Genomic DNA, 21,704 nt, shown 5'->3' with positions numbered 1-21,704 from the left:
AGCTGTAGTTAAAATATTTCAAAAAAACTTGAAGTTTTAGCATATTCCATTGCTAGTTGTAAAGAATGCAGAATTTCCTATCCAGCAGTAAACCTTTGTGTCATGATTTCCTTTTTGCTGCGCATATCCATCTTTGAAAGAAAGCTGGAAAGAACAGATCCTTTGTAGACAAACGCATGAAGAAAAATGTTCAGTGAAACGATGGAAAATTACAGCAACAGTGGTAGGGTGTTCATTTCATTGGTAAATGAACAAAATCATCAGGAGTAATGGTGCATGACAAGATTAGGCTCACTATTTACAACTTTTCATAGTTACCCTGATTGTTGACGTGAAAGCTGTCATTCGGTATGAGATATGTATGACAAGACTGGTTTTCATGTATGGAAAAGTCAGTTGGTATTGGAATGTCTTTTCATGGGGCAGAATTTCCAATCTGGAAACTTGAATTCAGATTTCAGGGCATGATTCTGGACAAGCATTTATTGAAACTGAAATTTTGACATTTAAAAAAAATATTATTCATTTTACAGCCTTTTTGCTCATTCCTGATGTAAGAATTTTTTTAAATAGCTTGGAATGTATGATGACAATATGAATCGCTTTTTACTCTCCTAAAAAGTTATTATCATATCTTTAAAATTAAAAATGGAACCTAATTGCTTTTTGGTTGGTCAAAAGTTTTCTCAATGATTTTAAGGATAAGCAAACTACTTAGAATTACAGCAAGTGTTTCCCATCACGAGGTAAGTGTAGCTCTCAGCGCTCCTGTTACACTTTCTAATGCTATGAGTACTTAGGCATTCAGTTGTAAGAAGGCTGTGGACTCTGCTTTGTCAAAGGTCTGTCCAGGAAGAGTAGGTTCACATTTGTCTTGCTTAGTCCAGGTAGTTTTATCCTAGAGAAAGGAACAAAGGTTTTAGAGATTCTTTCCAGCTTGCATTTCCATGAAACCATATCTATTTCTAGGCAAATAGAAGAAAATAGGTTGGTATTACTGGAATAAAAGAACATAGTAACACATACAGAGAATTACAGACTAAGGAGAGGGGTGTGCAGGAGCAGTTTGTATTGACCTAACTCTGCTCAGAAACTTTAGCCAGAATTATTTGTCATTTAGATATTTTAAAATATAAAGTATGCAGGAAATACAATAGTGTTGTTACCCCCAGACTCTATATACGCATTTTACACTGCTTCTTAAATAAAAGTTTCATCTTATGAAGGTACTGATTAGAAATAAATTAATTGTAAAAAACAGGCACTTTTATTGCAGTTCTAAGCCTGACTATGTTGTCTCATGTGCTTCACATAGAGGCTTTAATTTCTGAAAATAAGGAGACATCTAGACTTCAGTTGAGCCAGGTATTTTTAGAAAGCAAGGAGATAGTTCTGGGAAATACTAACTCCACAATGAGACAGCTTTTTCCTGAGGTTCCCTAGTTTTTAGCTTACGCTTTCAAGCAGAGAGAAACTTTAAGGCTGAAAGTTGGTGATAATTCCACTATGTGACACTTCTATTTTTATGAACATTCAAGAGAAGACTTCATATGTGTCTTTCTCCCTCTTCACCCGTTTTCCTTACTTACCCTGCACAGCAAATAGCACCTACTATTTTTCTAGTGCTCCCACTCAGCATTTCAAGCGCTCTTAGCATATAAAAGTTGCTCCTTAAGCTTTCGTGCCTTCTGGCACTGACTGTACACATCCTAGCTTACTTCACAGGTACAAACTTCCAGAAAACATATTAGTGCCGTATGCTGAATTAAGCCCAAACTTTCTACACTGTGCTAGTCAGCTGGGATTCTGATCCCTTCCAGACCTCTGTAACCTTATCTCTGCCATTATATTGGCCATATTTCAACACTACTCCTCCCCTCCGTATATGCAGACAGCATGCCATCGTTACATGCACATGAGTGTATTTAATATACTTGGATGCTTAATGAAAAACTTGAATCTTTAATACAGAATAGAATCATAGAATAGTTTGGGCTGGAAAGGACCTTTAAAGCTTACCTAGTCCAACCCCCCTGGAGTGAGCAGAGACATCTTTAGCTACATCAGGTTGCTCAGAGCCCTGTCCAACCTGGCCTTGAATGTTTCCAGGGATGGGGCATCGACCACCTCTCTGGGCAGCCTGTTCCAGTCTTTTACCCGCCCTCATTGTAAAAACCATCTTCCTTATATTTAGTCTGAATCTACACTTTTTTGGTTTAAAACCATTACCCCTTGTACTATTGCAGTAGGTCCTACTAAAAAGTTTGTTTTATCATGGAAGAGAAGGTGGCAGTATTAAAACAACAAAGCAGAGAGGAGTTGAATTTGTGCATTTCTTTCTTGGGGACTAAGAATGATGACCCATAAACAGAGATGGAAGAAAATAACGTTCCTAGAGTGCCTCCTGCCCTCAGCCGTCTGCCCTGCTTCTTTTCCGAGGGTTGCCAGCCCTGTTTAGGGTTGCTTTACTAACCAGAAAATGGGAACAGGAGTCATTTCATCTGTTCTCTTTTAATCGATCAGTGTTGATAACTGAGCACAGTAATTGGCACACAAGCAGCCATCGAGGCAGAGTGTGCCTTGATTAGGTATTTCTTGCTTTGCCAGAGATTTAGGTTTGGTATAGTCTTCTCCCTCTAATCCTCTTGTTCTGTTTTCCTCAGTCTGCAAAGATTTAAATATGTATTTGGGCTTCTTTTGGGAAAATTCTTTGATTTTTTTTCTCAAGTAGTGCTGTACTGTGATGAGTTTTCCTCAAAATATTAATAATTAATATTATTATAACAGTAGACACTAATGTCCCTTGATAGAGGCAAAGCCTGTCTTTCCATTCCTTTTCCCCTCACCACACCTGTACAAGGGCCAAATTGAAATTGATGCTGACTGGGCACAGGTTACATTTAATAGCTGTTTCATGTCTCTTTGAGCTACCTACCTTGTATTAAAACAGGTAGTTTTATAACTATAACCTTATAGTTATTCTCACTGCACATGCCTACTGTGATCATTTGTTTTACAAGCTTTAATCTCAAAGCCTGCTGAGAAATGCAGCCCCTTTTGTTTTCAATTAATATTTCAAATACATTTTTCTAAAGTAGTAGGTGCTATGTACTAGTTGAGGTGAATATCGAGGAATTCAAACGTATTTTGGACCTGGCTGGGGCCACAGATTGACAGCAAGGTAGGTGCAATGCAAAACCTGGTAGGACCAACTTAATTCATCTGTATGTCAAGGGGTACGTCTCAAGGCTCCTTAGCTCTTATCTTCTCACTCACCCTTACCCATCTGCTCTGTGGGCATACTCACATTCCAGAGCAACTCATATAGTTCACAGACCACATAGGAAATTTGACTTTTAAACTGAAAGAGGTTCTTCCTCTGATTGTAATTATCCTTCCATAATATGCAAGATAGAAAAGGTGAACTGCATAACAGTGCAATGTCATGAGGTATTATGTGAATTCATTATGAATAGGAGTTCTTGCGTGGCTGCTGGAAGAAGTATAATACAGCTCCTAGCAGGTTAATATACTCATACCACACTTCTGCTAGTTCCAGTATCTGAGCTAGCTACATTAAAGCTACCATTGTGCAGTTTAGATGTACTCTAAAATACTCCAATCAATTCCAATCTCAATCCATATTCCTATCGTATAACTATAATGGTTCAGAAAGAGTTATTAGGTGCATTAAGTTATTGTGAATTAAAATCAATACACAAAGCTTGGCTGCATCCTAACAGACCCTTGCCATAGGTCACTTTGAAAGATGGCTTAGTCTCATTGCAGAGCAATGGGAGGTATTGGGAATGGGGGCTAACATTTTTCATTTGTTTCTTCTAAATAGCACTAAACTAAATAGCATAATAAATCCAGAAGCCACCATTTAATTCGGAAGAACATATATTGTTTCAACTAGTGTAACTGAAAGCACAAACTCATGTCTTGTTCAAGATGACAATAAAAATGTCATTAAAAAAAAGCGAGACTAAGCACGTGTGTAGGACAGTGGTAAACAAAGGCAAAATGTAAAATTCCCTTCCTTTAATGTTGTATTCAGCTTCTGGGACATGAACTAGCTTCTTGCTGCAGGCAAGGCGACTTTCGTGTTAGTACAACTGACTTTCTAATCAGTCTATTTGAAAAGCACAGGATTTGAGAACAATAGTTTTCGATGACGATACTGTTACACGGCCCATTGGCACAATAGGATATTGAATGAGTATAATACCTTAATTATCCAAGATGTTGTAGGCTTGAAACCTTCATCTTTGTTTTAGTGTTATTAAGGAGTGGGGATTGTGTTATGTTTCACAGCAACTTTTGTAACCATTGCTAGTGGGAGAATTTCTGTAATTAGAGAATGAAATGTTTCAATTAAAATTTCATTATTGATTCTAACATGAAGTAATGTACATTGCTGTTCAATTAAAAATAACAAGCTACTGTGCTGTTTCTAGCCAAAGAAAATCCCCAAACCAGTGGTCAATAAAGCACTTGAGGAAATTAAGTATTTGGGGCTGCATATTTCACTGAAACCTTTCAGGGATATAAATGCGAAATGGCTAATATTTAAAAGTGGGGGTTTAATTACTTTATGAGTCAACAAAAAAGTAAATATGCCTGGCAACAAGATAGCAGCATCCTGAGCTTGAAAATGTTTTGGTTATGGTTTATGAGACAGTGCTTCTTGTCGGTTATAATGGCAGTGCTTGGTCATCCACCAGCCATTGAAAAGGAGTTGAAAGATCAGGTAATGAGAGTGAATTTCAGTTTGGGGAGCATTTCCTTAGCATTTGCAGGTGATGGGAGGTTTTAAAGTGTCACAGTGAATATGTACTTCATGTGATTGCCGAGGCTCTGCTTGGGCTCTGTTTAATTTGCCTGTCCACTTTTTCCTGAGTCAGTGCTGAGCACAGATTGACAGTCTTGCCCACCATTGAGCTTCATTTCTTGCTTCTGTTTTTACCTCTTTCTACTTACAGTAGAGAGGAAGGGAAGTTCAAATGAATACAGAGTCCCATTTAATGAATACAGAGTGTCAATATGAAAGTAGTATATTCCAGTGTGTTCAGAAGTTTCTGATGAGTAGACACAGAGGTCATTTTTATACGCTTTATGAATTCTAACCACCCATATAATTACCTAATTTCAAAACTGTCTTCCAAACATAGTAGAAGCACATAAGGCCACCCATCTGCACTTTTACAGTCAAGCCCCAGTATGTGTTATAAATCCCAGCAGCGATCAGTTTCTCTGATCTCACAAGCCAATAACTTTTTGTTCACTTAATAATTTCTGTATAGCCTACTGGCCTGGAAGTTTTTCTGCCTGTGCTAAGGGGAAAAGAGGATTTAGCTGAGCGGGTGAATAATCCCAAACATTCTGGTTTGCTTTTGCTTTTCCATTTATAAAGTATGCCCTAGCATTTTTTTTTATCATTTTTATCTTTAGAGCAAGCATAAGACTCTCATACATGAGCGCAGTGTATCATGGTCCATATAGTTTCTGTCCTGAAATACGTCTCAACTTAAAGCCACAGAATCCACCCATGTAATTACAGAGAAAATCTGCCTTTTTGCCCATTCAACAATCTCCTGATGATGTGGTGTGCATGTAAAATCATTAACATCTGGGCTGAGACCACTACCGTTGTAAACAGGCCACTGAGTGCAACTTTTTCTTCCTCTCATATTTAGTGCTGTGTTGAAGATTTGAATGGTGCTTTTTCTACTGTTTCAAAACAGTTTTCTGTCATTTGACCAAGAGAGAATCTGTACAAAATTACTAGAACCTCCAAAACCTGATTTTCATTGAAGAACTAAAATATGACTATTAAAGCTTGGAATTTAAAGTCACTATTCTATTGGCTGCTAAAAATTATCCCGAGTAGAGACTCTGGGTTTAGAAATATACTTTTCCTTACATGTAAGTTGTCCCCGAATGCTTCACAAGCAATTGTTCTCTTGCTTTCCCTCCCTGCCTCCTCTAAGGCCTGAATTTATTGCTTGACTTTATCACCCACCTCTGTAGCACAGGTACAAACCAATGTTTCTCTTTGATTGTCTAATTAATTAACATAAACAAGTTAAACTCAGAGTAATTATTCTTTCCTGCTATTTAGCCTGAGCATTGCTGCTTCTGTTTTCAACATGAAGGTCTCCTCAACCCAAAAGCTTTTATCTTCTTTCTTATTTTTAACTTTATTAGGTGGTCTACTAAAGGCTATAAAAAGATTACTTCAGACCAACTGTTAGATCCAAATTACTGGCACGTGTCTGAGAATTTCATCAGAGTAAATAACAATTATGTTTTTTACTTTTAATCTTGGACTCTTGAAGCACTTACAAAACCTTGTGTTACTTCATTTTTATGTGCACTAGAACCTAAGCCCTGAGAAGTCAAGACTGTTGGCCCTTTATCTTGTTGGAAAAAGTGACAAAGTGCATCGTTTCTTTCTACTAATCTTGAATCTAGGCTGCTTCAAGCTCTATACTATCAACCTCTGATTTCCATTGATGTGTTTAAAATAAAACAAATTCTCTATCTGCTACTTCCCACTGTGTAAAATTCAGGGCAGGGGTTGAGGGCTGGGTTTTGGATGTGTGACATTCCTTTTTGTGCCTATATTTTCATGCTATCAGTTGTCCCTGGACTAGAGCACGTTACAATCTCTGTTGTCCACTTGCAGTTTTACACTGGCAAGCAGTCCTTTCAAGAGTAAGACTTTTCTCTCCCTGGGTCTAGACATCTCATTTTTGGATCCCACCTTCCTTTGTTCTCATCTAATGCTTGCTCTCTACTGCTGGTTTTCCTGCTTTTATGCTAGTGATTCGCCAGAACACATACATATGTAAGTACAAACATTTTAAAGCACTAAAATGAGAGGGAAAACAGTCTATGGTTAAGACATTTGTCCCTGACTCAGCACACTTGGATTCACTTCTCAGCTGTACAAGTCATGAAATATATGCGTTTCAGTTCTGTGTGTGGAAAATGGTGATGATAACTCTTCTTACTCAACCTAGCATTTCAGCGATAAACCCTAATTTGTGAAATGTGCTCAAATAATATCGTGTTAAACATGTGAAAATAGGTTTGGGTAAGATTTTTGAGCTGCTTAACCATTCTCTGATATTATTAAGGGCACATTCTTGGTACTTCCCTTACTGCTGCTTGTAGGTTCTTACTCCAGTGCTTGTCCTGGGTGGCATTTGTCTGACCCCTGGCAATTATGTCAACTCACCTGACAGAAATTGAGTAGATTCGTGATGATTGGGTAGTAGAATTACTTTAATAAAGGAAACAAGCATCGGCAGAGCTATTGCATGAGCAGGTAGCTAGTTGCTCTGGTGGGAGGAAGATGTTAAATTATATCAGTCTTAATATGTAGCATGTTGTTAACCTATGTCAGTCTTAATGTGTAGCTGCTTCCTTGAAAAGTTTTATAAACCTAGTGATAATAGATAAATGGATGGAGACAAGTCGTTTTGTGAGCTGCTTCTCCAATGTACTTGTACTATCATGTCATCTTTCCCAACACTTTCCTTTTGTTATGCCATGTTGCCCTAATCTTGGGTCTGCCTTTAGCCTTCCTAAGATTGCTAGTCTGCAAACATTTTGCAGCTTTGCTTGCTCAGGGGGTAATTATCTCTAGAACCAGGCTTTGCCTTCTTACAGCTGTAAAAAGCAATATGCACAGCTTCACGCAATATAAACTTTACCCGTTTGCTACTGACTTTCATTTTGCTGCAGGTAGCATTGGCTGTCTACTGGGCTTAACCCACAACACTGTGTAAAATCCTTTGATCCACATCGAGTCTTAAACCCATCCTCCTCTGTGTCAGGGCATCACAGCTTAGATCCCAGGAAGAAACCAGACGGTGGTAACTGTGCAGCTGTTTTGAGAAGGAGCCCTTATCACAGGCTTAGTAGTGCTGCATTCAGTTGACAAGGAGGCACATTGGGGGTTAAGTAGAATGAAAAGAGTAGCTCCTCTCTTAAAGGATCTGTGCTGAAGTTGGATGCAAAGCCATCCCCTAATAAATATCTGATGACTATGGGGCCCCGTGAGGCAGATCATCCATCTTGCGAAACCAAGAAGTTAAGGGGGAGCAATTCATTAGTTTCCTTTTTTTTCTTCCTCAGTGATGCACCTTGTAACTTCTTTGCTTTTCCAGACTTCCCTGGCTTTACAGGCTGTGAAGTCTGCTCTTGCCCCACAGAGGTTCATCAGTCCCCTGGAGAGGTGTCTCCAGAAGTATACAGGAGAAGCAGGAATAGTGGCCTTCCTTGATCACTTCACTGCATCCTGGAACAGTTTGGGTTTGAAGGGATGCTTGGACAGCATCTGCATGAAGCAGGGTTAATGTTAGAGCAGGATTATGTCCAAGTGAGATTTGAGTATCTCCAAGGATGGTGATTGTATGGCTTCTCTGAGAAAGATGTGCTTATATAGTTTGAACTACCACTTGCTTTGGAGAGAAAGTATATTAGGATTTTCTTGAATTTTTGGGGTCAAATAGAAGCTTCGTCATCCAGGTGAATTTTGCCATGTCCAAACTCATCATTTAGCTTGTCAGTTTTGACACCCACTTGCTATGAGCTTATTTTTTGTTCTCATTTTTTTTTCTGTTCAGTAGGTGAGAAATATATTGGCTGGTTTTGCTTTGTGTATTTTCTTTCTGCAAGATCTGCTTTGTCAAGAACGGAGACAATCATTTTAACATCAATATTGTAGGGATGTATATGTCTTTCCATAGGAGCTCCCATAATACCCTGCAGAAAAGGACAATTGGTATAGTTTCAGCCTGCGGCATTTGTAGGGGAAAGACATCAGGACAGATATTTTTGTCCTCTTTCAAGCCTTCTGAGAAATGTGGACAATTACAAAAAACTAAAGCAATAGATTTGTTTTGGTTTATTTTGAATATGATTAAATATTTTGCTGCTCCAGGCTTCAACAGAAATTGGGAAGTGTTAGTTGCTTTCATTAAAGCTATTTGACTATTTGTATTTCATTAAATATCTAGCACACTGGACGTTGTTTTGGTGGGTTTTTTTGTAAATCTCTCAACAACAAAAAATATTACATAGCTTAGTAAAAGACTTAAATTAGCCATGACAAACTGCATTTTAAACAGTGTTTTAAATCAGTAAAATTAGCAATTGCTTTTTAACTAGCTGAATAAAAATTCAGTTTATGAGCAACTATTTTCTAATGACTTAGAAGTGATAGGAGTAAATCCTTTCTAATATGAAAATTATCAACTTCTAAAAAGCCTTTGTACACACAGATCTTTAGATTTTTGTACATAGTTGGCTTAGATTGATGAATTACAATATTTATTTTTTGTGCAAACATTTTTTTCCAATACTTTTGAGTTTGAATGTAGAGAATCTGTCATCCAAGTGATAAGCAAAGCTGAATTCACTCTGTATTTTCATTTAGGAGAGGCTTTCATCAACTTGGTCTCAATTCCTTCAGTGTTCTTGGAACCCAGGCACTGGAAAACTACTTCAAAAATTCACCTGCTTTCCTCCATTTTTATTCTATTTGGCTGATCTTGGATAATTTGGAAGAAAGACTTTCTGTCTGACAGCTGGGAAATAGATCACTTAAGACAGTCAACCCTTCAGCTTTTTTTTTTTTTCCTGTTTTTCTGTTTGTTTGGTTTGGGGTTTTGTTTTGGTTTTGGAGGGTTGGGTTTTTTCCCTGGATTTTCTGCAGTCAGAGAACATCCTGTCAGTGCAGTCTGGTTGCATCCTTGCTGCTTTGGCAGCATCCTCAGCTTGTGGCTATCCTCATGAATGTTAACTCAAGCATTTACAAATGATACTTTCTTATTCTGAGAATATCTTGCCTGAAATTCAGTGATACCTGTTCATATAGAGTGACATAATAAAGGAAAAGGACCTGGAGGTGCTGGTAGACAGCCGGCTGAACTTGAGCCAGCAGTGTGCCCAGGTGGTCAAAAAGGCCAACAGCAACCTGGCCTGTATGAGGAATAGTGTGGCCAGCAGGAGTCGACACTGGTGAGGCTGCACCTCCAATACTGTGTGCAGTTTTGGGCCCCTCACTACAAGAAAGACATTGAGGTGCTGGAGCGTGTGCAGAGAAGGGCAACGAAGCTGGTGAAGGGACTGGAGCACAAGTCCTATAAGGAGCAGCTGAGGGAACTGGGGCTGTTTAGCCTGGAGAAGAGGAGGCTGAGGGGAGACCTTCTTGCTCTCTACAACTACCTGAAAGGAGGTTGTAGTGAGGTGAGGTTTGGTCTCTCCTCCCAAGTAACGAATGATAGCACAAGAGGAAATGACCTCAGGTTGCACCAGGGGAGGTTTAGATTGGACATTAGGAAAAATTACTGAAAGAGTGGTCAAACATTGGAACAGGCTGCCCGGGGAAGTGGTGGAGTCACCATCCCTGGAGGTGTTCAAAAAATGTGTAGATGTGGCACATCGGGACATGGTTTAGTGGGCATGGTGGTGTTGGGTTGATGGATGGACTTGATGATTTTAGAGGTCTCTTCCGACCTAAATGATTCTCTGATTCTAATAACAAACCAAAAATATTTAGTAATGTATTAGTAAAAAATTTGGGAAAAGTACTTTCGCTTCAAAGTCATTGACAGAGATGAGTCATAGAATAATAAAGAAAAAAAAAATTTAAACACCAACAAAAATGCCTCAGGAGATACAGTTAAATTTTGGTCTACAAACACTACAGAAAATCAACTCTCTTTTATTCTGTATGCTTGTTGAGTTATGCAGACTAGGGGGAAGTGGTCAGGAAGTGGTTTCATGTGCTTGTCATGGCCAAGCCATGACGAGCCGGAGATAACTTTTTGCACTTCATGATAGATGTTTCTCATAAACTCATACTAAATTACAGTACCATGTAAAGAATTAAAAGGCAGAAATGTAACATATTTAAAACAAAATAAATACCTAAGTGTTGCAGTGCCCTCATGCTTTTGGGGGGAGTTTGATACTTTTTTCTCTGATTAGGTAGATCAGACAGATGTTCTCAGAGAAAATAAAGAACAAACGTAAGTGAGATAACATAATAGAGAAAACAGTTACAGATCTTGGAAAAAAGGAAAAGAAAACCATATTTTTTGGAAATCTTACTGACCAACTCCAACTTCCAGTATCTATTTGTAGCCTTTATTATGGTCATCTTTTTGATGAATTTTCACCAATCATTCTTATAGGCAAACTTAAGTCCCATAATTGATTCTTGCTAAACTAATCAAATGGATGCTTTTTGGATAGAACTATTTAAAACCAACCATCTTATATTCAGATTCAGATTACAGTAGAAGGACAAGAGAAGTGCATATTTCTGCAGTGTGGCCTATTTTGCCATGTTTTTCATTCCTTACAGCGTCAAGTAGTAGTCGCATTTGTCAGAGACAGTGTTTGCCCAGCCAGTGGAAACTGGCAGTGCTGTAGAATCCTCTGTATTCATGGACAGACATCTGAGTGTATGTCTGCTCTGCCAAGCCTAAGTGCAGTTAGCAGGCATTACTGAAAAGCATTTCAGTTGTAGTGTTACAACAGAAGATTTACTTCTGAATAGAGAATAAAATTTATCTGTTGAAGTAAATACATAACAAAATAGCATTTCGCAGAATGCAAGAGGCCCCGCTAACAATGTGTTGTAGGAAAGTTTTTTGTATACAGTATTTAAATAGTTCCTCCTTTCCTCTTACAGAAACCAGCATCCAAATGTGGCATGTAATTGCTTTACTAACAGTTGCCTCCTGTGTTTCCTATTTAGGAAGAGCCCTTTGTCATGGTGTCTGAAAATGTCCTGGGAAAACCGAAGAAGTATCAGGGCTTCTCAATAGACGTGTTGGAAGCCTTGGCCACTTACCTAGGCTTTAAATACGAAATTTATGTTGCCCCGGATCACAAGTATGGGAGTCCTCAGGATGATGGGTCATGGAACGGACTGATAGGAGAACTGGTATTTAAGGTAAGGTTATTAATAACTTAATGAATAAAGTCATGTGATAAAGCTAAGTAATATATGGTATATTATGTTTACACCAGCCAGTAACCTTTTTTTAATGAGTCATTGATAGCACTTTGTTCATTGCATGATGCCAACGTTTAATAGTCTGCCCAGGTTCATTGTGGGGTAAAGAAAAAGCTGGAAATAGTGCTTGCTGGTAACTGTTTAAGAAGCGGGGCAATCTCTTTTTTAGAACCGAAGTACGGCAGTATGAAAACTGAATAGAGTCAAATAATGGGATGCACAGCATCCTAATTAATTTGGCAAGACCCAACACAAATGAGTTGAAGAGGCTGTTTGAAAGAGGAAAAATTGGTGTTGCGGTAATTAGTGATACATTACATAAATAATGTATACTACTTAGAAAAATGTTGGTGTGATGAATACATGAAGTCTATAATCAACAGAAAATGTTTTATTGATATATAATAACACATTATGTAGATGTATGAATCAAGAGTAGTATATTCTCTATTCTGTAATTAATAAACCATTTAGTCTACTTAATTTTACATTAAATGTTCAATATTGTATCATAAATAAATTAATGTGCCATATTTTTCTTTTTTTCCATTCTTCACATCTTATCTGCTTGCAATTTCTCCCATTGAAAGAGAAAGGGCTATGCAAACTCTATTCTGCTGATGTCTCATTTGTGCCATGAACATATATATTTTATTTTTTAACCTGTAGAGGTAGATAGAGACCTACATTTGTTGGTTTTCCTTAAATAACTGCAGTAGATATTAATGTAAATAACTTGCTGGTTGTTTATGGAACTTCTTTTCCAAATCTGCAGGTGGGAATTTAATTGATAATCACAGCAAAGAATAATGAGCAATGCGGTCAGATACTTCAGCTAGAAGTTAGCAAAATGCTGGAAAATGAGTCTTACAGTAAAGGGAAAAAAAAATTTAAAAATTAAAAAAACGATCCCCATGGGAAAAAAAAGCAGTGATAGGTTTAACCTGTTCTGCCTTCCCAAGCAGTAGGAAGCCTGTTGTTATGGAAAACAACCACACCATGTCATGGTTCATGCGTCTACACTGTAGTAATAAACTTCCTCTGCTGTCTCCCTGTGCCCTTACAAAGCTGGAAGGTGGAATGCTGTGATCATAGATGGTAAGCTGGAGCCACTTAGAAAAATATCTTTTCCTCCGTCTTCCAAGCTTTAACAACTAAAAATCCCTCATCTAATTACAAGACGTGACACCACAATGGTCTTGATTTATTTTTACCATTTTTTCTGCTCCTTAAATCTGATGTTATACCCTACTCTCTGCAGTACTCGACACAGGACCCATTAGGCCACTGCATAACACAAGCTGGAGGGGTTGTAGTCCTAGATGGCTCTGGAGATGGAAGTGGGCCTGGAAAATTTTTTATTTATTTGAAATGAATGATTCATAAGGCAGATCTCACAACAACTGAAATCAAATGGTTCACTGAAAAATATCTATGGCATTCTGGTCCCCTTAGTAGGGAGAGACTAGTGCAACTCTAGTAACACACTTAAGGAGGTAACCACCTAGATCTGTAAATAGATGTCATGAGTGGAACAGATTTACCAGTCTGCTACAATTTTGCTGTAAATGAGTCTTAATGGGTATGAAATCTTTCTGTACACTTAGAAAGTATGAAGTGTTAATGGAACTGCACTTGGAATTCAAAGAACATGTTTTCTTAATACAGTGTATAATTTTTTATCTTCCTTACCCCTTACATAATTAACAGTAAATGTTCACCGTATCCTTCTCTCCCATTTTCTGTCCCTCTTAAAGCAAAAAAGAACCTTTGGGCAAGCAGCCAGTGTATATCTACCCCTTACCAAGTGCAAGCTGTTCTTGAAAGGCTGCTTTCCTATTTACTGTGAACTGAGTTCTGCTACCAGAACTGGAATATCTATCAGCTTGGCAACTTTGTAAGGGGAAGCAAAGGAGCAGAGACCAGTTTTAAATTAAAGGTCTAACCTGTTTAAAACAGAGTGTTTCCTTGTGTTCCCAACCAAGTCTTACATGGTAGTCTGCCCAACACGTGGAGGAAATCCAGAAACACAGGGAGGGCTCTTTGCCTGTTAGTGTATGAGCCAGAAATGAGTTGGGAACAATGTATTTCTGCAAAAGACAAGTCCCACTCATGGGTAATGGAAAATAGCTGCCTTCTCTTTTTGAGTGCATCTCATTGAGAAGGATGACTATGACTACTACAGAAGTTGTGCCATACGAAAGGGCACTTGCTGTAGTACACATGTAATTTCTGTGTTCAAGATCAATATATGCTGTTTGCGTTAACTTGATTCAGCGTGCAGCAGGCTCTGGTGAAGGTCCTGTGTCAGCGAAAGCAGTCCCGAGCTGGTCTCATTTGGAGCAGCCCTGCTTGAGCTGCAGTGCCAGGGTTTGCACTGCCAAGTACATGTCCAGCTGTCCACAGCTGGCCTCACGGACATGACATTATGCCAGGTTCACTGTTCCAGCTTTGAAGACAAGGTCTCTGTTGGCTGCTAAAATAGGAGCTGGAATCAGCAGATCAAAGCAACTGGTCTTTAATTTGAATTTGGAAGCTGATTCAAGCCTCTGCCTCTTTGATTGTCAAGACCTGTATTAGGTACACCCTTGCTCCATATGCCTTCTCCTGTCAAAATAAACTGAACGTAACCATGCTATGGAAAGCTTTCTGTTTGCTGAGCACCTGAACCAGAAGGTCTTTGGATGAGAAATGCTCTGTGAGAGAAGCATGTGGTGCTCTTGCCCCTCTCCTGTCGAATGACCAGGGCTTTCAGTGCGTCCCACAGAGCTTCAGCTCACAAACAGGATTAGTTCAGGCAGCAGCAGCTTTCTGTGGAAAGGCTAAAACTATGTCACGGAAGCTGCGCTTTATGACAAATCTTTCTGTTGCTGTTGGTCATCTGTGTCTTTTCACAGCACTTCCTTTAGTTGCCCTCAAGTCCACATTACCAGAGGGATGAGCCTGTGTGACATGCAAGAGAAGTGGCTAATGCCACTTCCAGGAGAGGACAGTAGGCTTTCCACAGCTCTGGACTTCACAACGATATTCACATCCATCAACCATTATTTCCAACGTTTCACCATCCTATCTTGATTGCTAGGGTTTGGGTTTTTTTTCCAATGAGGACCCATCAGGAAGCAAACAGCATAGGGAAAACTGCCTGATTCCACTTAAGTCCCTCAGAAAAGGAAAACTAAATGCATGCCTAAGCATTTCTAAGAGAAATTGGAAGCCAAGTAGAAGCCTCTTACGAGGCTAGTTTTTTAGTGCATCTTCCTGAGGATAGTAGCTTAGGAAGGAAGAGAGCATACAGGGAGGACAAAGCGAGAAGAAAAAATAATAGCTGAGAAAAAGAATTATTTGGGTGCACGTGTGTTAACTTGAGCAAAAATGTCACTCTGATTAATTTTTGCCTGTCCATCTTAATAACTGCACAACATGTGGGACTGTGGTTTATTGCTTCCAGCGTTCATTGAAATTTGATTTAACATTGAAAATGGATAAAATGAAAGGCCTCATGGGAGCGATTTAAAGTAGTTTCATTTATTTTCCCTGTTCTTGATCATGAACCACAGGAATCATCATAAGATTGCTTTCTATGTGTACGAAATGTGCTTGCTTAAGCATAGGGGCCTATCAGGGATTTTTAGGCTTTGCTAATAAACTGGTTCTGTGACACCAGTAACAATGCTATCAGACCCATTTGGTCATTTATTTTGTGTTTGCTGATTCTCGTAATGTTGCTCTGCAATGACCTCAAGAGATCTGTTGTTAAGGATATAAATTCCTAAGCAAGTCACATAAAGAAAAATAATACCCTCTGCTGTTTTTTTCAGTCAGACAATTTCAGGAGTCACAGTCTCATATGTTAGAAATGTGTTAAACAGTCGTCTAAGATGCTGATAGTTGGTTGATTTTGGCACTGTGGAAACTTTGTGAGTGGAGAGTTTTACATGTTTATAATTCAGATTGGCAGCTTTACATCTAAATATTGACATAATTGCATGCATTTCCTTTTCTATCTCAGAAGCACTAAGTGAACCTTGACTTCTTCAAACTGATGTCTTCTCTGATCCAATTTGACATGTTAATGACAAGCATTTAATTTTTTTCACCTTCCAATTTTGATACAAGTAGGCAGAATCTATTTGTAATTAAGAACACTCACATCAGTAGGTCGGCTATTAAGTTAAGCTTAAGCTTGGTTTTGTGCTAAACGTAGTGTTCTAATAAACCGGTGTTTATGATTCCATTTAGTATGCTAATCCATGATTTCATATTTCACTGTAACCTTTTTTTTTAAAAAAAAAGGAAAAAAAGAAACACAGGAGCACTGAGATGTCAGGACTTGGTGCTCTCCTTTCGATTTTTCACCTTACTACCACTCTTTAATCGCCAGACATAATTATATCATGATTGCTGCTGCAGTATGACAAAGGAAATGCAACATTTCCATTATGACAACGTTGTTCCTCTGTCACAGCTGACTGATAACCAGAGTGGAACCATAATGCTGGAGAATTTGGAGAGACTGATTCCCAGAGATGTAAAATAGAAGCAGTATTTCCACAAATACCACATACTGTGCTTTGTCATGCAATGCCCTTCAATGTATTTCATGGAGAAATATGTTTTTCTTTTAAAAAAGGGGAAAAAAAGGTGGAAGAAAATTCTGTTAGTCATTCAGTCCTACAGTAATCTATTATATGCTAAAAGTATCTTTCCTTATGTGTATTGCTTTTCAGTGAAGAATCTTTAAACATCTTACAAATACAACTTGAATTAGCACCTCACAATAATCTAGTGTGGTGGGAAAGTATTTTAGTAACATGCTGGTAATTAATAACACAGCTAAAGTTAAACAGCAGGGACTAAGTCTAGGACTTCTTGTTTCCATGTGTCCTCCTTTAACCCTGAATTCCTATTTCACTTTTTGATATACATTCAGGAAAAAAAACCAAAACGACAACAACAAAAACCCAAACAAATTACTCTATCCATTAAATGTAACCATATTTTCCTGTTTGACAACTATTGGTATAGAGAATGGACTTTTACATTTGTAAATTATTTTAAAAATACATTTCTATTCACAACAGTGGAAAACAGTTCTAATGATGACTGCTTTGTAAATTGGTCAATGGAGCTAGGACTTAACCGTTAGAAGATACGGTGAATCACTAGAGCCACTTGTTGACCAGAAGTTTTATAATCAGAGGATAGAGACTCAGATGATCTGAATGTTTCTGTGGACAATTCTGTTGAACTTTTTACTTGGATTACTGACTGAGTTTGCTGCTGCCCGTGAGCAAAGGGCAGTTAAATCATCACTCACAAAAAATTGTTAGGAAGGGACATGAAGTGAATTCATGAAGTCATGCTTTCATCAACACAGCTTCACTTAATACACAGGAGAATCTAACCCACAAATTAAAGCTGAAGCTCTAATTCATGGCTTTTAAGCAAACCAGTATTTTCAAACACTTTTTTGTCCAAATCAGGCCTCCAGCTATCTTCCGCCACTTTCTCAAGCTAGCGAACAATTAATATAAAGTAATGTCATTTAAACCAAAGTCTTAAGTGCACTGTGATTAAAAAGGTATGTTTGTACCATGGGCTGTAGAGTGTTTTGCAGATGGTATTATTAAAAGAGCCCAGATGATTTGCAAATTTGATTCTAATCAGTTTCAGCTGCCATACCTTCCCACTTAACATTTCACATTACATTTCTAAGGAGCTAGCAATCTCTGCCTTCTTTGGGCAAGAAGAAGGACATTCAAGAGAGTTAATAAAATTTGACACAGTACTTTCAAGCCTTTGTGCTCTCCTCAACCTCTTCCAAAGGAGCGCAAACTGCTTTAGGCAGAACATAAATGGATTAAATCAAACTAGTAGCAGCTTAAAGTACTTTAACTACTCTATTTCATATTAAAATATCTAGAATTTACAGACTTTTTGTTCAGTATTTGGGCTTTTTAAAATGTTGTTAAAGTGTCTGCTTTAAATACCCTTTCTTGTTTTCACTGCAGTTCTAATTGTACCTGTGAAAAGTGAAATAGCACCTGCTGTAGTTGTGTCTGATGTCTCTGGAGACCTAATACCCGGACATGCTGTGAAATACAATGATTAGATCAAGGAATGTTACTCATCCTCTTCTCATATGAAATGGGTTCTTTAAATTACAAAAAATGTAAACGGCACAAAGCAGGTCCAAGGTAGCTGCGGGACAGGTTGGCATAGAGAAGAATTGCTTAGCAGGAGGATATAGAGGAATTAATAGTAAAGGAACTGCATGGAGTATTTCCTTTTCTGCACTTCAGACTCTGCAGCCAAAATTGATGTTTTTCAGAATTTCAGCACCCCCAGTGCAGTGACCCTTTGTCATGATCATCATGTCATCAAAATATTGGATAACCTGTGGCCCTGTCAGGCAACTAATTTCCTCTAATTGGAGATGCTATACACAAGGTCTGCCTTTCGACACAATGACAATGATGGCTTCAGTAAGCTAGGCTGAGAAAAATGACCCAAAGTAGATTTCCTCCAGCTGTTAACTCTATTTGAAGTATTTTGATTCCTTGGAAAATAACAACATGGAAAGCTAATGTGTCAGAGTCCAGCAAGTGAGGTTTGCTTACAGAAACAAAGAGACATGGTACAGCTATTCTGTTCAAGTCTTAGTCACATTTCTGTGTTCGCATATATGATGCTTAAGACGTTGCCTTGGCATCTGCTTCTCCATAACTTTAGCTGCTATAAATCACAGAGGAACAAAAACCTTTTCTGTAGCTCCTGCTTATGTATGTTGTTCTTTCTCCCTCGTTCCTCAGAGAGCTGATATAGGGATCTCTGCCTTAACCATCACCCCGGACAGGGAAAATGTGGTGGACTTCACAACACGTTACATGGACTACTCGGTGGGTGTCCTGCTTCGAAAGGCGGAGAAGACAGTGGACATGTTTGCCTGCCTGGCACCGTTTGACCTCTCCCTGTGGGCATGCATAGCTGGCACTGTGCTGTTAGTAGGGCTACTGGTCTACCTCTTGAACTGGCTCAACCCCCCGCGCCTTCAGATGGGATCCATGACCTCCACAACCCTCTACAACTCCATGTGGTTTGTGTACGGATCCTTTGTGCAACAAGGTAAGAGACAAAGGGAGACTCTGCCTCCCAGAGAAATCTATATACCCTCCCTGTTGCTGTAGAGACCTTCCTCTTCCCTGCCTCCCTTCCACAGCCCATGGGGGACTGGGAGCACTGGAAAGACTTGTGCTGTAAGGTTTCTAAGACATTTGGCTGCCCACTGTGGGAACCGTGAGAAGTTTGGAGCACTACATGTTAGCTTGTTTTGGTTTGTAGTTGTCTAATTAGAGAAAGATTATTTTTCTCAGGAAAAATAACAGTATTTCTCATCATGTGTTGGAGAATTATTCATAGTTAATGTGAGTGCTATGTTGTTACGCAGTCAGAAAGAAAATGTTGGGGTTTAGCTTTTGAACCAAGTTTAGACTAGTCACCAGTGCTAAATGGTCTTGTGGTGTCTGTTATTCTTTCCTCCCTCTTCTGATTTATCTCAATTTTCCTATGTAATATTTAGACTCAACCTTCTCTGGCCTTCCTGGATGCTTTCTGAATCCCCTCTAGCATCTGGTATAGCCCAGGCTATTCACCAATTCTGTTTATATTCCCAAGTCCTTCACAATCTACCTCTTCTGGCAGAGCTTTAACCATGCATCCTAAAGACATCGGGGACTACAGATCTTGACTTGGTATATACTACTTAAAATTCTGGTCTACGAATTAGGGTTGTAATGCAAAGCAGAATAAGAAAACACAGCTACATGTGAGAACAAAGAATGTTTATATGATAACACTCAACAACAAAACAGATCTAATACCTTCTGGCATATCTGTAATTGTTCATCAGCACTACTGGCACTGCAGGTACACCTATTTGTAATTGCACGAATCATCTGCTCTACAAAGAGCCATGGCCACTGCAGCCTCAAAACTCCCAGATAGTTTTTTGGATTTTAACATGAATTTGGATGGAATACTGTAACATCATATTTATGTAACAATGGCAACATGTAATTTAGATATTACATTATTCCCTGTTAGAAACAGTCAGATAACATCCTTGAAAGCTAAAGGTATGCATGAAAATCAAGTATGAAACTCCTAGAAGGGAAAAGAAAATCTAAATTTAACACCACCATCCAAAAAATGAAGAAAAGCTGAAGTTGAGCATTTCCACAAGGTGTGATTTTAAACACATTGACCTAGAAACATTACTTTTAAAATGTCAAAAAAGCAGTGAAGGCCAGCTGAGGAAAGCTGAAGAGATTGTTTCATGTTTGTTGTGGATTTTTTTTTTAAAGAAAATCAAAGACTTCAGAGACAGCTGAGAGCTACAAAAGTTGTGGGTGGGTTTACAAAGTTTTCTTTCTGTCCAAAATATTCCCAGTGTAACTGTTTAGGGAATCCAACTGTGAGAGAGCGGTTGGTCCGTTACAGAACTAGACTCATTACATCTGTCTCCCTGTTAGGTTAAAACTTGTGTATTAGTTTCTTTACTGCATGAATGTGAGTAATTTTACATAGGTTTATTGCCTGATATTAGCCTTAGCACCCCTTAACATCATTAGTCCCTAAAAGCTTTATAGGAGATTGCCCAGCAAAGGCTTAGAGGAGGCAAAGCTAGTTTCATCACACACTTGAGTCTCATTATCTGAATTGTTTGCCTTATGTGTATCCAGGTAAACCTGTGTTGCCTGGTGTCTCGAAGTTTCCTGAGTCATAGGTCCACAGTAGTAGCCTGCAAAGGAGCCCTTGAATAGATGCTCAGTTAGCTTACAAAGAAAAGGTTTTTTTGACCAGTCAGTAAAAATGAGTGCTGGAGGAGGGCTTAGTGGGAAGCCTTGAATTAAGCATGAATATGAAGAAGAATTTAGATGAAAAGAAGTGGGACCAGATGACCAAAATAAAGCAGAATATCCTGGGAGAAAAAAACCCAAAACAAACAGACAAACAAAAACCCAAAACCCAAAGAAAATGATTTTGCTCGCGATCTGCGTCCATTTCTCATGGTAACAGGGTCATGAGGTGCAACTCGGTTTTAGCAAAACCTGCTGGTGGGATGTGGCACCTGGGAGCACCGAAACTGTTGTGGGTCTTCAGAAAAAGAAATTCACAGAACTTGGAAGGTGTGAGGCTTTTATTTAGAGGGAGAGAGTGATCTTAGCACCCTACCAAGTGAATTTTCAGCACAACTATAGAATCCACTGGAATAATATAAAATATTCACTTAGTTCCTACCAAGTGAGGGAAGCTATAGATATATCTCTCTTTCAAACAACAGGCAGGACAGTCCTTAATTTGCTAGAAGGAAAAATGACACAGATTTAATAGGGTTGATACCAAAATATATGAAACTTACAGACCAATTTAAACATAAAGGATCAGAAGACCTCAGAAATCCAGTGCAAAAGAGTGAAAACATCCATTTATAATGTCAGCCTGTATTTCACATTCAATTTGAATACAACAAAAACCATATTAGCTGAAGTGTTATTGTTTACTAACCCTTGTGAATACAGACAAATGAAAGTAATTTCCATCGACAGGCTAACGGGCTATTGTGATAATTTTGCTTCTGTGTTCACTCATCAACTCTTCA

The 21,704-nt window shown here is 38.6% G+C and overlaps 1 protein-coding gene across 2 annotated transcripts in view; it reads left to right on the top strand.

Annotated features, from left to right (window-relative positions):
- Positions 1-21,704, top strand: part of GRID2 (glutamate ionotropic receptor delta type subunit 2) — a 730,540-nt gene that overhangs the window by 584,925 nt on the left and 123,911 nt on the right. For both annotated transcript variants that reach the window (XM_086464050.1, XM_086464049.1), the window contains 2 exons: positions 11,783-11,980; positions 18,856-19,168. In XM_086464050.1, the coding sequence (XP_086320176.1) occupies positions 11,783-11,980; positions 18,856-19,168 (511 nt within the window). The remainder of the gene's footprint in view (positions 1-11,782; positions 11,981-18,855; positions 19,169-21,704) is intronic.

This window comes from Leptosomus discolor, chromosome 4 (genome assembly GCF_034619465.1).
Source record: "Leptosomus discolor isolate bLepDis1 chromosome 4, bLepDis1.hap2, whole genome shotgun sequence".
Classification (NCBI taxonomy): domain Eukaryota; kingdom Metazoa; phylum Chordata; class Aves; order Leptosomiformes; family Leptosomidae; genus Leptosomus; species Leptosomus discolor.
Note: the sequence above shows the minus strand (reverse complement) of the source record. Positions and strands in the feature narration are given on the sequence as shown.